At 43.1% G+C, this 15574-nt stretch overlaps 1 protein-coding gene across 2 annotated transcripts in view; it reads left to right on the top strand.

Moving 5' to 3' along the window:
* The window catches only part of TRIP4 (thyroid hormone receptor interactor 4), an 81339-nt gene extending 72159 nt beyond the window's left edge, over positions 1-9180 (top strand). For both annotated transcript variants that reach the window (XM_008060710.1, XM_021713742.1), the window contains exon 13: positions 8873-9180. In XM_008060710.1, coding sequence (XP_008058901.1) covers positions 8873-8940 — 68 coding nt within the window. In that variant the 3' untranslated portion in view covers positions 8941-9180. The remainder of the gene's footprint in view (positions 1-8872) is intronic.
* The last annotated feature ends 6394 nt before the right edge of the window (positions 9181-15574 follow it).

Genomic DNA, 15574 nt, shown 5'->3' with positions numbered 1-15574 from the left:
GCCACCGCAGCCTCGACCTGCTGGGCTCCGGCTATCCTTCTGCCTCAGCCTTCCAAGTAGTTGGAACTACAGGTGCGCACTACCACGCCTGGCTGATTTTTGATTTATTGTAGAGATGAGGTCTCACTAAGTTGCCCAGGCAGGTCTTGAACCCAGCTTTTTTAAAAACAAAAATCTGGCTAGGCGTAGTGGCCCAAGCCTATAATCCCAGCACTTTGGGAGGCCGAGGTGAGAGGATTGCCTGAGCCCACGGGTTTATGACCAACCTGGGCAACACGGTGAGACCTCGTCTCTACAATAAATGAAAAAATTAGCTGGGCATGGTAGTGCCTGCCTGTAGTTCCAGATACTTGGAAGGCTGAAGTGGAAGGAACCCTGGAGCTTAGCAGGTTGACGCTGGGGTGGCCATGAGCATTCTACTACATTCCAGCCTGGGCGACAGAATGAGACTCCCAACTCCAAAAAACAAAAACAAAAATCTTCTTTTTTTTACTCTGTTCTATGCATCCCTAGTGTTGGAGAATTAATATAATTATATTTATCAATAACGTTAATGTTAGGTTAACTATAGCATAGTCTTTCCAAAGTGTATCTTGATCTATAATTATTGGCATGCTAGTGAATCACTCTAAAATTTTATTTCAGACCTCGTTACTTTAAAATTCTATTTGTCGATCGGGCTCGGTGGCTCAGCCTGTAATCCCAGCACTTTGGGAGGCCAAGGCGAGTGGATGGCCTGAGCCTGTGGGTTCAAGACCCACCTGGGCAACTTGGCGAGACCTCATCTCTACAATAAATCAAAAAATTAGCCGGGCGTGGTAGCGCCCGCCTGTAGTTCCAGCTACTTGGAAGGCTGAGGCGGAAGGATCGCCAGAGCCCAGCAGGTCGAGGCTGCGGTGGCCAGTGGTGGCCACTGCACTCCAGTCTGGGTGACAGAGTGAGACTCCAACTCAAAAAAAAAAGACTTAAGATTTTAAGTGTTGGCCAGGTGCTATGGTTCAGCCTGTAATTCTAGCACTTTGAGAGGATGAGGCGAGAGGATTGCCTAAACCCAGGGGTTCGACCTGGGCAACTACAATATATCACAAAAACCAGCTGGACATGGTGCTGTGTGTCTGTAGCTCCAGCTACTTGATAGGCTGAGGCGGAAGGATCACCTAAGCCCAGCAGTTCGAGGCTGCGGTGGCTGTGAGTGAGCTACTGCACTCCAGTCTGTTCGACAATAGTGAGATTCCAACTCAAAAAAAAATATATTTTATGTGTTTGTTATTGAGCATCTATTTCAGAAGCACCACTTCCCATATTTCTGGTGATTATGAGTCCTAGAGTGCTGCCCAAGCCCTCTTGCTTTTCATTCTCTCATTTAAAAAATTTTTATTTTTATGTCATTTGTTTGTTTGTTTGTTTTTTATTTATTTATTTGAGTCAGAGTCTCACTCTGTCACCCAAGCTGGAGTACAGTGGCATGTTCACTGGCTACCACAGCCTTGACCTGCTAGGCTCAGGTGATCCATCTGCCTCAGCCTTACAAGTAGATGGAATTATAGGCAGGTGCTACCATGCCCGGATAATTTTTTTATTTATTGTAGAGATGAGATCTCACCAAGTTGCCAAGGCTGGTCTCAAACCCCTGGGCTCAGACAGTCCTCTTTCCTCAACCTCCCAAAGTGCTGGGCTCATAGGCTTGAGCCACGTCAGTGTGTCCTAAGTTTTTATTTTTTAGAAACGATTCTCTCTATGCTGTCCAGACTGGAGTGCAGTGGTGCGGTCATCGCATGTTTCCTTTACCCAGGCGATCCTTCTGCCTCAGCCTCCCGAGTAGCTGGGACTACAGCCACATGCTACCACACCTGGCTAATTTTTTAAATTTTTTGTAGAGATGTGGTCTTGCCATGTTGCCTAGGCTAGTTTCAAACTCCTGGACTCAGGTGATCTTCCCACATTGACCTCCCAACATGCTGGGATTATAGTGTGAGCCACTGGGCCCTACCCCGCTTCCCTTTTCTCCCCTCTCTTGGTTTTCATCTTCTGCTTAAACTCCTGTGAGAAAATGTTCTGTGTAAACAAAGTTTAAATATATCTCTGAAATGTTTTAGTTTAATACTTTCTTTACTCAGATACTCACCTTCAGTATATAATCTGGCCTTCATTTTTCTTCATAAGGTTTAATGAAAAGGGAAAGTGATACTCTTAGGAGAGAGTATTACTCTTGTTTGTTTTTTCCTTTCTTTTCTTTCTCTTTTTTTCTTTTTTTTTTTAAGTCGGAGTCTCACTTTGTCACCCAGGCTGGAGTGCAGTAAAACATTCATGGCTATTGCTGCTTCAACCTGCTCGGCTCGGGCTCAGCCTCAGCCTTCCAAGTAGCTGGAACTGCAGGGGTATACCACCATACCTGGCTAATCTTTTGATTTATTGTAGAGATGAGGCTGGTCTTAAATTCTTGGGCTTAGGCAATCCTCTCACCTCCATCTCGCAAAGTGCTGGAATTCTGGAATTATAGGCATGAGCCACTACACCCAGCTAACTTCCTATCTTTTTTCTTATTTTTATGTTAATTCCTGGTAGACCTGACAAGGTTAAACATTGATCAGAAACAATAGGTAGTGAAAATGTTTTTGTTCTTTTTTTTTTTTTTAAGTTGGAGTCTCACTCTGTCACCCAGGCTGGAGTGCAGTGGCACGCTCATGGCCACCCCAGCATTAACCTGTTAGGCTCAGCAATCCTTCTGCCTCAGCCTTCCAAGTAACCAGAAGTACAGGCACACACTACCACACCTGGCTAATTTTTTAAAAAATTTATTATAGAGTTGAGGCCTCTCCAAGTTGCCCAGGCTGGTCTCAAACCTGTGGGCTCAGGCAATCCTTTCACCTCGGCCTCCCAAAGTGCTGGGATTACAGACTTGAACTGCCATACCCGGCCTGTGAAAATGTTTTTTAAAAGAAGGAATAGGTTGGCCAACCGTTAAGTGTGTCAGAAAGCATTCTATTCAGCTAGCCAACCTATCTGAGGACCTGACGATTCATGTGGCATGAAGTTCCTATCCCCTATAACTCCTTATTCTCTTATCTTCATTCCTCATTACCATTCCTAAAAACTTTCCAGTCTGCCAGAACTCCCTTCCCTTAAGCTCTGGAGATACCTCCCATTGTTTAAGGTGGAAAAGTCTTTAATACTAGTGTCACAGAGGAAAGTACATACTTGGCTCTTAATTTGGAATGTGTATCAATATTCCCCTAGCTATATTGTCACACTGAGTGCCATAGTATGAATAACATTAACATTCTGCATTACTTAAATGTTATTTTGTGGGATAGCTTAGAAACCTAGCCATCCTTTATAGATTAGTTCTTTCAGGAATATATTCCAGGTTCCAAACGTTTTTTTCTTTTTAGAGACAAGGTCTTGCTCTGTCACTCAGGCTGGAATGTAGTGGCACAATCATAGCTTACTGTAATCTCAAACTCCTAGCCTCAAGTGATCCTCCTGCCTCCACAAGCACTGAGATTACAGGCATGAGGATGAGGCATTGTGCCCAGCCTTTTTGTTTTGAGGTGGGTTCTCACTATGCTGCCCAGGTTAGCCTTGAACTCCTGAGTTTCAGCAACCCTCTTGCCTCGTCAGTAGCTGGGACTACAGGGTACATACACTGCACCTGGATTCAAGTTCTAAACTTTTGACTTGCAAATAAACCTTTAGAATATGACTGGTTTACATGTTTACCACATGTATATGTGTATGTATAAATGCCTTAAATTAAAGGTATATACTTTGATTTGCTTATGTTTTTGGATATGTACACTTAAGCTTGCTTGACTTTGTCTCTTGAAATTGAAGTAATTCAGAAAAGAACGTTGTGCAACTTATTACTTGGCTGTATGTGTGGTCAAATTAGGAAATGCAAAAATGTTAACTATAGTAGAATATATAGGTTGAATACTCAAGAGATAATGGCAACTTTCTATTTTTACATTAACAACATGCTCTATAAACTCAGGCAAATACTGCCTTATATCTTATGCAAAGCATGTGAAAATCCCTAGGAGAGTTACATCGATTGATGACAAATACTTTTCTCCTTTTAACTTCTTGCCCATCTGCTTCACATGCACTTGATTTTCTTTTAGGCATTATAATGCAGGATGTGGTTTAACGCTGACACGCTTTAGGTACTAAATGTAAAAATGTTGGGGAAATACAGAAACTAAGCATTATCACTGTACCATGAAGAGAATGTATTGTATGTCCCTCTAGTTCACTGTCCAGATCCTAAGTCTTGAAAGCCCAGTCTGAACTGGAACTCGGATCTTGGAGTTCTTGCAATCCAGGGACAACCATGAGGGCTGCTTCTTCCTGCAGGAAGTCCCAGTCCCTTGCCATCATCATTGCCCACAGCTGGCCCAGGAATTGCTACTATTATCAGTCACTCTGGTAGGTGCTAGGGATACAAAAAAAGTTCTTGACTGAAAGAAGTTCACAGATTGCTGGCACATGTCTGATTTTTTTTTTTTTTTTAGGCAGCCTAAGGGATGAAAGGATTTTTGAATCCCTGGGAATGCCCTAGAAACCCTTGTTTCTCGCATATCTTCTTCCTCCTATTAGTTTTCCATTTTATGACATTATCATTAAAACCAGAGATTAGTTTGCCTACTTTTGAGTGTTTTGTTCCAATGGATTGATCTTACCTGAGCTGGTCTTGATGACGTTCACAATCAGACTGGAGTTATATGTAACTTAGATTTGGAATGTTCTTATACAGCAAAGCATTGGAGGGTGTGAAGAAAGTAATGTCTCTTTTTTAAATATGTGGAATCTGAAATAAATAGGGGATTGCCTGAGCCCACAAGTTCGAGAACAGCCTGGGCAACTTGACAAGACTTCATCTCTACAATAAATAAAAAAATTAGCCAGGCATGGTAGCGCATCCCTGTAGTTCTGGCTACTTGGAAGGCTGAGGTGGAAGAATCACCCGAGCCCAGCAGATTGACTGATGCTAGGGTGGCCGTAAGCGTGCTACTATACTCCTCCAGCCTGGGTAACAGAGGTGAGACTCCAACTTAAAAAAATAAAAAATAATAAAAAATAAAAATAATATAACCACCTTTACTTTTTCAGGGAACTTTGAATTTATAAAGTATTTTAACAAATATTATTTCAATTACAGGTTGAACATCCTAAGTCTGAAAATTCAAAATCAGAAATGCTCCAAAATCCAAAACTTTTTGAGCTCTAACATGACGCTCAAAGGTAATGCTCATTGGAACATTTAGGATTTTGGATTTTTGGATTTGAGATGTTTAACCAGTAAGTATATGTAATATAAATATTCCAAAAATCTGAAAATGTTTGAAACCCAAAACACTTCTGGTCCCAAGCATTTCAAATAAGGGATACTCAATCTGTTCTTATTTGATTAAGTGATATAGTGTATTTATTTATTTATTTTTGAGTTGGAGTCTCACTCTGTCGCCCAGACTGGAGTGCAGTGGCCGCTCCCGGCCACCGCAGCCTTGACCTGCCGGGCTCCGGCGATCCTTCTGCCTCAGCCTTCCGAGTAGCCGGAATTACAGGCGCGCGCTACCACGCCCAGCTAATTTTTTGATTTATTGTAGAGATGAGGTCTCGCTGCCCAGGCGGGTCTCGAACCCGCGGGCTCAGGCAATCCACTCACCTCAGCCTCCCAAAGCGCGGGATTACAGGCTGAGCCACCGAGCCCGGCTAGATATAGTGTATTTAAAATACTTAGCCCAATGCCTGATATATAGAAAGCACTTAGTGTTAGCTTATAAACTCAACAACTCTGTGAGCTAGTAGGGGTTTCTTCCTCCTTTCTTTTCACAGTTGAGCAACCAGGTTTACAGAAGTTCTTTTCCTCTAGTTTTCTTACTCTTTTCACTTTATCAGATTTTCTCAAACAAAATATTCCAATTTACATTTCATTTTTCGGGCATAATATCACAGAGCTGGAAGGGGCCTTCATTATTGGGTAGTCTGATTTCCTCTTAGAATTTACATAATTGAGGACAAGAGTGACTAGGTAACATCGTCAAGGTTATATGGCTGGGTAGTCTCAGGATTAAAACTGACTCAATTTATCCAATACAGAGAACTGGGCATCTGGAGTCCAAGATGGAATTCTAAATTCTGCCCTAGCTTGTCCTAAAAAGCCGAATGAGACTCAATGCTTATTTTTACCTCTGGATACCATTACCTTTACAATGTATACTCTATTTTTTTGAGTCTGAGTCTCACTCTATTGCCCAGGCTAGAGTGCAGTGGCATTCTCACCGCCACCGCACCCTCGACCTGCTGGACTCAGGTGATCCTTCTGCCTCAGCCTTCCAAGTAGCTGAACCACAGGTGTAAGCCACCACACCTAGCTAATTTGTTGATTTATTGTAGAGACGAGGTCTCACCAAGTTGCCCAGGCTGGTCTTGAACTCCTGAGCTCAGACAATCCTCTTGCCGCCTCCTCCAAAGGTGTTGGGATTACAGGCGTGAGCCACCGGGCCGACCACAATGTATACTCTATGTTTATCTGTTATCTACTGTTTTGGTTACTTAGTAGTCCCTATAATATAAAGGGTCTTATCTGAAATACTTGGGACCAGAAATGTTTTGGATTTCAAACGTTTGTTTTGTAATATTTGCATTACGTATACTTACTCGTTTTGAAATTTGTAGTGTCTGCCTTCTTTGTTTAGTTCTTTTGATGAAAGTGTTTATTGAGCATCTAACATTTGTAGTTACTATGGTAGTGTTAGGGATACAAAGACTGACTTGCCCTGTAATAAGGCTTTTTGCTAGATGGCTGGTGCATATTCAAGTTCCTAGTCAATTAGCTTAGGGGATAAAGAACTCCTAAATCCCTAGGAATGCCCTGTGCTCTAGAGCCAAGTTAAAATCAACAGCATTGTGTTTGTTGTAGAATGGCATGTGGGGTACCACTTAGGGATGGTTTCTGAGGAAGGTCAGAAAAGGTGTTATTCTAGAAGCAGGTATAGCCCTAGAGAGAGAGATTGGGGCATGGGGTGGAGGATGGGACTTAAGAAAATAGGGAAACTTGTTAGGCTGAGGTTATTTTTCTCACCGTTTCATTGTGCAGTGGTCAGTACATGTATTCTATTCTATTCTATTCTATTCTATTCTATTCTATTCTATTCCATTCCATTCCATTCCATTCCATTCCATTCCATTCTATTCCATTCATCAAGGTCTCACATCACCTAGACTGGAATGTACAGTGGCATGATAACCACTCACAACTCCTAGGCTCAGGTGATCCTCCCACCTTGGCCTTGTGAGTAGCTGGGACTACAGGCACATGCCACCATGCCTAGCTAATTTTTTGACTTTTTGTAGAACTAAGGTCTTGCTGTGTTGCTTAGGCTGGTCTTGAACTCCTGGGCTCAAGCAGTCCTCTCGTCTTGATCTCCAGAGTGCTGAGATTATAGGTGCGAATCACCATGCCCCGCCTCGCACATGTATTCTTTTTTTGGGACCGCAGTCTGACCTGCTGGGCTCAGGTGATCTTTCCGCCTCAGCCTTCCAAGTAGCTGGAACTACAGGCACTTGCCACCACACTCGGATAATTTTTTAATTTATTTTAGAGACGAGGTCTCACCAAGTTTCCCAGGCTGGTCTCGAACCCCAGGACTCTGGCAGTTCTCCACCTCAGTCTCCCAAAGTGCTGGAATTACAGACTTGAGCCAACGCGCCCGGCCTGCACATGTATTCTTAACTTAGTTGTACAAATGAGAATACTGAAGTCTAGAGAAACTGGATGACTTGCCCCAGGTCATACAGCTAGTACATACCAGAGAAGGGTGGGCTAGAGCCTGTGTCTTCTGACCTGCAGTCCAGTACTCTTTCTGTTATAACTGATTGTTGCAACTAATGAAAATGACAACACATGACAGGCAATGGTTGTGGGTATGAACTTGTGGTATACCCAGCTGCCCTTGAAAGGAGAGGCTCCTTGATTTTTGTTTTGTTTTTTTTTTACTGCTGAGACTGAACTGAGCTGTGTTTCTATTTTCAGCATCAGCATGGCTGTTGACTTAGATGAGACTTTTTATGGGAGAAAGCAAACTGCAAGCTCTGTTTTCAGACCAGACAGGCAGGAATTCTGTTAAGATTCTCTTCATGAGATGGATGGTTCCTACAGCAGCTACCACTGAGCCAAACTCTATTTTGGTAGATCTGAGGGGTCAGAGGTCAGAGACCACATCAGTAAAGTACTTCTCATTAGGGTCACCTGAGATGTGAAGGTTACTTGTTTTCTAAGTTTAACACTTAGAAGAGTCATATAGCCTATGACCTTTGCCCTTCTTAGCTGGTGATAGGGGGCCCCCTTTTGTCAGTAAAGCATTCATGTGGGTTCTACTCAACTGTTTCAGGTCACTCCCCCATTAAGTCTGAGGCAGCAAAGGGGTGAGTGAAACTGCTTTTCTCACTGTGAAGGAGGGGTCATGCATTATGCTCAGACAGTTAACAGGTCAAAGGAGTGGATTTCCCACTGTGTGAAATGCCTTCTTTATTACATGTGTGTGTTCTTTAAAATGTGCCTTAGCATTGAGCACCCAAAAAACGTGTTATTTCTTTTCTAGTAGTCATACCATTAGAAATATTAACTTTTTAGATTCTTTGGACAAATACTCATTCTGCAAGTGTGCATTTGTGTTCATCACTATATAGCATCCCCACTGCTTCTTCATTCTTATAGAATGAACCTCTGAAGTTTGGAAGTGTCTGAATCCCGAAATAAGATAATTGAATGTGCAGGAACACAGTAACCAGAAGACCTGGGAGGCCATAAAAGATTTGCATTGCAAATATAAAATATAAATAATGAGACTTCTTTTTCTCCTTACAGGGAAACTGGATTCCAAGATCCATCAAGGAGCAAAGAAGGGGTTAATGAAGCAGAATAAAGCTGTCTGACCCAGGAGAAAAGGAACTATACAGCATAGTGGAACTTTGTGTACTAAAATTGCTATCTACTTGTCCTTTGGAATTGAAGCAGCAGAAATTTGAAGGCTAGGCTTCAGGGTTGAATCTCTCAGACTTCAAACTCTTACCAAAATCTGTATATTTTTCTTAAAGAGTGGGATTCTTACTTTATGTGGTGGGTCAAAATCTTTAAATACATTATTTATAAAAACCCATTTTAAAAAAATTCTATGTCTTTGACTTTTTTCTCAGAATAATAGCAGAAGAAAAAGGAACAAATTAGAAATTACTTTCCTCTCTCAGACTTATATTTGTAGTTAGAAATTTTTTTTTTTTTTTTGAATTGGAGTCTCACTCTGTTGCCCAGACTGGAGTGCAGTGGCGTGCTCCTGGCCACTGCAGCCTCAACCTGCTGGCCTCCGGCAATCCTTCCGCCTCAGCCTTCCGAGTAGCCAGAACTACAGGCACATGCTACCACGCCTGACTAGTTTTTGATTTATTGTAGAGATGAGGTCTCGCCAAGTTGCCCGGGCAGGTCTCGAATCCCCAGGCTCAGGCAATCCTCTTGCCTCGGCCTCCCAAAGTGCTGGGATTACAGGCTGAGCCACTGAGCCCAGCCAGTTAGAAAAATTTTTAACCCAGACTCATGATATTTTGGAAAGATCTCTTGGATTTTAAAATTTCTTTTCAAAGTGATAATCTGATAGAGTATTAGGATGTTTGAGGAGTCCTGTGTTAAATACAAACCTGTGTTGGGACCAAAAATGTTTTTTTGGTTTTTTTTGAGTTGGAGTCTCACTCTGTCACCCAGACTGGAGTGCAGTGGCCGCTCCCGGCCACCGCAGCCTCGACCTGCTGGGCTCCGGCAACCCTTCCGCCTCAGCCTTCCTCGGCAACCCTTCCGCCTCAGCCTTCCAAGTAGCTGGAACTACAGGCACGCGCTACCACACCCAGCTAGTTTTTTGATTTATTGTAGAGATGAGGTCTCACCAAGTTGCCCAGGCGGGTCTCGAACCCACAAGGCTCAGGCAATTCATTCACCTCAGCCTCCCAAGGCGTGGGATTACAGGCTGAGCCACCGAGCCCGGCTCAAAAAAGGTTTTTAAACAAGTTATTTCTTGAACTGAACGGTCTGAGTGAAAAGTGAAAAGCTGAGCGACTCTGATTGGCAGATTTTTTTTTTTTTGGAAGGGGATAATCTGGAGAAGTGCTTCCACTTTATTCTGTGGCTTGAGAAGCCGGGACATGGAGAGTTCAGATTGGGAAGGGATGGAGCCACCTGCTACAACAGCATGAAGCTGCCCTATTTATTTTGTTGGTGTTGCAACTAGAAACAAACTGAAATATAAAATTGCTTCAGTAAATGCATCCAAATACCCCCAAATGCTGAAATCAAACCTTTTAAACCATTCACACCCTAGGAAGCTAGGAGCTTTGGAAAAACAAGAGGTTGGTTTGAAATGAGATTTTTTACTTGTCAGTGTGGCCCTACTTAGTGAGACACTTTGTTTCTGAGGTGCTTCTGAAGAGTTGTCAGAATCTCAGTTGCTGGTATCTTGAGGAAATTCATGGTTTTAAATGTGTATGTTCTGCTTTTTATAAAGCAACACCACCACACTGGGGAAGTTGGACTCCCTCCAGCAGTTGTATGCATGACTTTAAAAAGAGAGAGCAAGGGAGAGAAAAAAAAAAGTGCCCTGTGTTATGAAAAAGATTAATTTCCCTTTTCTTTAATCCTTCATATTCAGCATTTATTTGCATTGAAATGCCTCCACTCATTATGCATTGATGTTCACTCAACTGTGAACCCTGCTTGTTGCATAAAGCTCTAGGCATGGGTTCTGCCAGGTCTGATCACTCCGGATTCTCAGGGAAAACCCACCCGATTTTTGTTCTGGTGATACAAACATGCAGTACTCTCTACGTTTTTCTGTTCAATGTCTGGACAAAAAAAAGACAGGTAATGACACTTATTTAGGGGAAAAGGAAAAGTCTCTTTCTGTCCTCCTGCAGACTGTACTATTAATGAAGCTATAACTGGGTTCATTATGCAGTTAATAGTTTACCAAGCAGTAGCACCTCGAATTCTGTGCTGGAGTTATCTGGCTCTCTTTTTTTTTCTTTTTTTGAGTTGGAGTCTCACCCTGTCACCCAGAGTGCACCCACCAGGAGTGCAGTAGCCGCTCCTGGCTACCTCAGCCTTGACCTGCTGGGCTCCGGCGATCCTTCCGCCTCAGCCTTCCAAGTAGCTGGAACTACAGGGGCACACTACCACGCCTGGCTAATTTTTATTTATTGTAGAGATGAGGTCTCGCCAAGTTGCCCAGGCGGGTCTCGAGCCCACGGACTCAGGCAATCCACTCACCTCAGCCTCCCAAGGTGCGGGATTACAGGCTGAGCCACCGAGCCCGGCTTCTGGCTTTCTTAATACCAAAAGAAAACCAAAAGGCAAGAGGTAAAGAGCTTAGGGAGAAAAAAAGTTTATTTGAACAACAGCCCGAGCGTAGAGGTATCTGGATTGATTTTTCCACCTTGATAGATGATGTGTACATGCCTAAAGAAAAACATCAGGAGCTGCAACAGATCAGGCTATGCAACTATTTTGTGTACTGTGATAAGAAAGTTTACAAGAACTTTACAGATTTATAAGAACCCACCTCAGCATCCAAAACATGCTGCTGGAGCCACATAAGTAGATGACAGAAATTTCTCCTTTTCATTGTTATACTGTGAAAGCCTGTCTTTAGTTCATATGGTGGTGGTGGTAGTATAAGGTCTCTCTTTTATTTGTGGAGACACTGGGGAGGAAGTGTAGGAGAAACTTGGGGGTAGATGGCTCTCAGTTCCTTGTGATGAATAGCATAATTTAAAGTCTAGTGGAAATTCTTAGCAGCCTGAGTGCAACTTGCCCAGGAATAGCCTTTCAGTACTTTACAACACTTTGCTCTGACCCCCTTAACTCCTGGACAGCTTGGCCTGAGGGAAGTTTCACATTTCTGAGTTGTTTTCTGTGGCAGCCTAAATATCTGTGCCGCTTTTGGATGGTTGGTTCAATTGCTATCAACTTGTATAGTACCTAAAGGATGATTCAGCTTTTTGGTTTTTGGTGTTTTTTTGTTTTTTTGTTTCCCAAGCAGGACTCAGTCTCATTTGTATAAGGTCAGAGGAGGAATATAAGAAACTGGAGACTTTCTCTGTCAAAGTTTAGGAAACCTTGGCCTTGTAGTTAGATGTGTGGAATAGAATGAGGGCTGGTTGGTTGGTTTTTTTCTTGCCATAGCTAATCTGGAGAAGGAAAGAAAACTAGGTGTCCCTTCTCTTATTTATTTATTTTTAGTTGGAGTCTCACTCTGTCGCCCAGACTGGAGTGCAGTGGCCGCTCCTGGCCACCGCAGCCTCGACCTGCTGGGCTCCTGCGATCCTCTCGCTTCAGCCTTCCGAGTAGCCGGAATTACAGGCGCGCACTACCATGCCCGGCTGATTTTTTTCATTTATTGTAGAGATGAGGTCTCACTGCCCAGGCGGGTCTCGAACCTGAGGGTTCAGGGAATCCATTCACCTCAGCCTCCCAAAGGCGCGGGATTACAGGCTGAGCCACTGAGCCCGGCCCCTTCTCTTATTTTAAGTCAGAAGTTTATAGAAGTTCATTTTTTCTTAGGAAATAGATATGAAAAAAATTGGACTTTAATGATTATTTTTACAAATAATTACAAAGTTATGGCTTTTAAATCTCTTAATCTCTTTCCATTTTAACTGCTGTCTCTACTAAAGCCCATATATGTGGACTTACTTTAATTTAGGAATTTTTTTTTTGAGTAGGAGTCTCACTCTGTTACCCAGGCTGGAGGGCAGTGGTACGCTCACGGTCACTACAGCCTCGACCTGCTGGGCTCAGGTAATCCCTCTGCCTCAGCCTTCTAAGTAGCTGGAACTACAGCATGTACCACCATGCCCAGCTAATTTTTTGATTTATTGTAGAAATGAGGTCTTGCCAAGTTGCCCAGGCTGAAAATTTAGTAATTTTTAAAAATGCTTTTCTAGAGTTCCTAGCCAAGATGGAGACAGCATGGGGGTTGTCCTCTTGGCCAGCTAAAACAGACTGGTAAAAAGCAAGCATCTATTAAACTAGAGAATTCAGCAAACTTTAGTTTCTTAGGCCTGAAGGAAGAAAGGGAGTCCAGTGATGGAGGAATATTTTTTTTCCTTGAGATTCAAATAGCAAGTACACATCTGCTGTTCTCAGCTTCTGTGAATGTGTTTGGAGGGAGGTGATCCATATCTCAGGCTCCAGCAGCAACAAGAGATCCAGCATGTGGAGGGCTTTTTTACTTGTCTCATGCAGAGAAGAAAGAACTTAGCCACAGTGCCATTCTCTGACACAAGGAAACTTGTATAAATGTCCATTTATGTGTATGCACATAATGTGGTATAATTCATGGGGCAAAACTTGGTAAACTGATCAGATTTCAGGCTTCAGTTGTGACACTGGAGAGTCCAGAGAGACAACCTAGTAAATGTACCCTAGCTTGGTGTCAGAAAAATGGGTATGTGTGGCAAATGGAGCTGGGGCAGGGTGCTAAGAATCCATAGAGAGGTATGTCCCAGGAAGAGGTGAGATCTTGGCATGAGGAGCAAAAAAAATGTCAATACAAGAAAGCTGAGAAGTTTAGAGCTGTATTGTCTATTATGGTACCCGCACATGGCTATTCATATTTCAATTAAATGAAATTAAGAATTCAGTTCTTCAGTCACGGTTAACCATATTTCAGGTGCTCAAGTAGCTACACATGGCTAGTGACTTCTGAACTAGACAGCACAGATAAAGAACATTTCCATCACTGCAAAAAGATCTATCAGATAGTGCTTGTGTGGAGCAGAGGCTGGCAAACTTATTCTGTAAAGGGCCAGCTAGCAAATATTTTAGGCTTTACACAGCCATACAATTTGTTACCACTATTCAACTCTGCTGTTGTAGTGCAAATGTATTCATAGATGATAGTGTAAATGAGTGAGCATGACTAGAGCTAATAGACATTTAAATTTCATAATCTTCACATGAAATATTGTTTTATTTTTTAACTGTTTAAAGATGTAAAAACCACTTTTAGCTCATGGGACATACTAAAACATGTGAGCTTGATTTGATCTGTGGGATACAGTTTGCCACCTCTTGGTCTAGAGGAACAGGAAGTCCAATCTTAAGGCTCTTTGACTGTACAGGACATCTGGTCACTTACAATTTTTAGTGGTTCTTCCAGGCCTGAGAACTTTCTCTGGCTAAAAAATTGGAGTTCACTGCAGGAATGTTTACTTTCCTTTGTCCCTATTTTTGCAGTTTAGTCCTCTCCAATAGTAGAGTTACTTCAGGATGTAACTACTGGAATGCTTAACCCTTAATTAAATCACACCTAAGTCTAAAACACTAAACCCTTCTCTTTCTACACCCACTAAGTGCTGGATTCTCATTTGTAACATTTTTAGTACATGCTGGAAGTTTGCTGTCACCTGGGATTGGTTTTGTCCGTCTGTTATACAACAACGTGAATACCGCTAGACCAAAAGGATATTCTTTTTCCTAGACCAGAAAATCTTAGTGTTCATCTTTAGCTGCCATTCACCCCCTCCTTTTTTTTGTGGAGATGAAGAGTAAAGGGATTGTATGACCTCATTTTATCTCCAAGTCACATTCTGAGTGGATAGCAAGTCACTGTTGAAGGATGCCTCGGGATAAGGGAAGAAAGGAAAACTAATTGCAAAGCAGAATAAAATGGCCAAGGACACAGGAAGGACATAATGGGGGCTAAGACTTGGGGAGTCTTGCGAATTAAGGGAAATTTCAGTTTGCTGTGAAATGAGCTGGAAGTCTTACGAGGTCACCATGAGGAATAGGAGTTTCACAGGTGGGACGTGGGTGGGAGGTTGAACTTAAGCATGGACGGAATGCCTACTGTGTACCAGGTAGTGTTCTGGGTAATCAGAGAGGAATGGCAGATAAAGATAAAAGTTGCAGTCCTTAAAATGGTGGGTCAGAGGGCAGAAAGGACTTAGATAATGAAAAGCAACAAGATTTAGTGATACGTGACTGTAAGGTGAAAAAGGGATACAGAGGGATTAGAAATGGGTACTTTGGGGAGAAAAGCAAATGGTAATCCTAAAAAAAAGCTGAAGAACAAAGGATAAAAAATTACGAGGTTTGTACTTTGCTGATCCGAGGGGTAAAATGGATGGCACCGTCGAGAGCCGTGGTTACTCTTCTGTTCTTTGTGGACGTTCACGTTCAGACCGGCGGTGCCCCTTTCCTCTCCCTACAGTCGAAGGACATCTACGGAATGCGTGTCTTCTGCACTGAGGGTGCAATGCCTCCCCCAGGAACCTCTCTGCGAGGCAGTCTGGTCCAGCGAGGGTCCCGCCCGGGAGCAGGGCGCGTTAAGTGCGCGCTCTCCAATCCGGGCTGCTTCCCTTGTAGCTCCGTTTGAACTGGCTCGCCGGGTTTTCCAGCAGCCTCGAGCGCCGGCTCTAATCCGGGCTCCGGGTGGCCGCGCATTCCCAGGCCCAGGATTTCCCCTGCGCTCGCCGCTCGCGGCTCCGCACCAGCCGGAGTCCGGATCCCCGGGCCGCGGTCCAG

This window comes from Carlito syrichta, unplaced genomic scaffold (assembly GCF_000164805.1).
Source record: "Carlito syrichta isolate Samal-C Ts95f unplaced genomic scaffold, Tarsius_syrichta-2.0.1 Scaffold304708, whole genome shotgun sequence".
NCBI lineage: Eukaryota > Metazoa > Chordata > Mammalia > Primates > Tarsiidae > Carlito > Carlito syrichta.
Note: the sequence above shows the minus strand (reverse complement) of the source record. Positions and strands in the feature narration are given on the sequence as shown.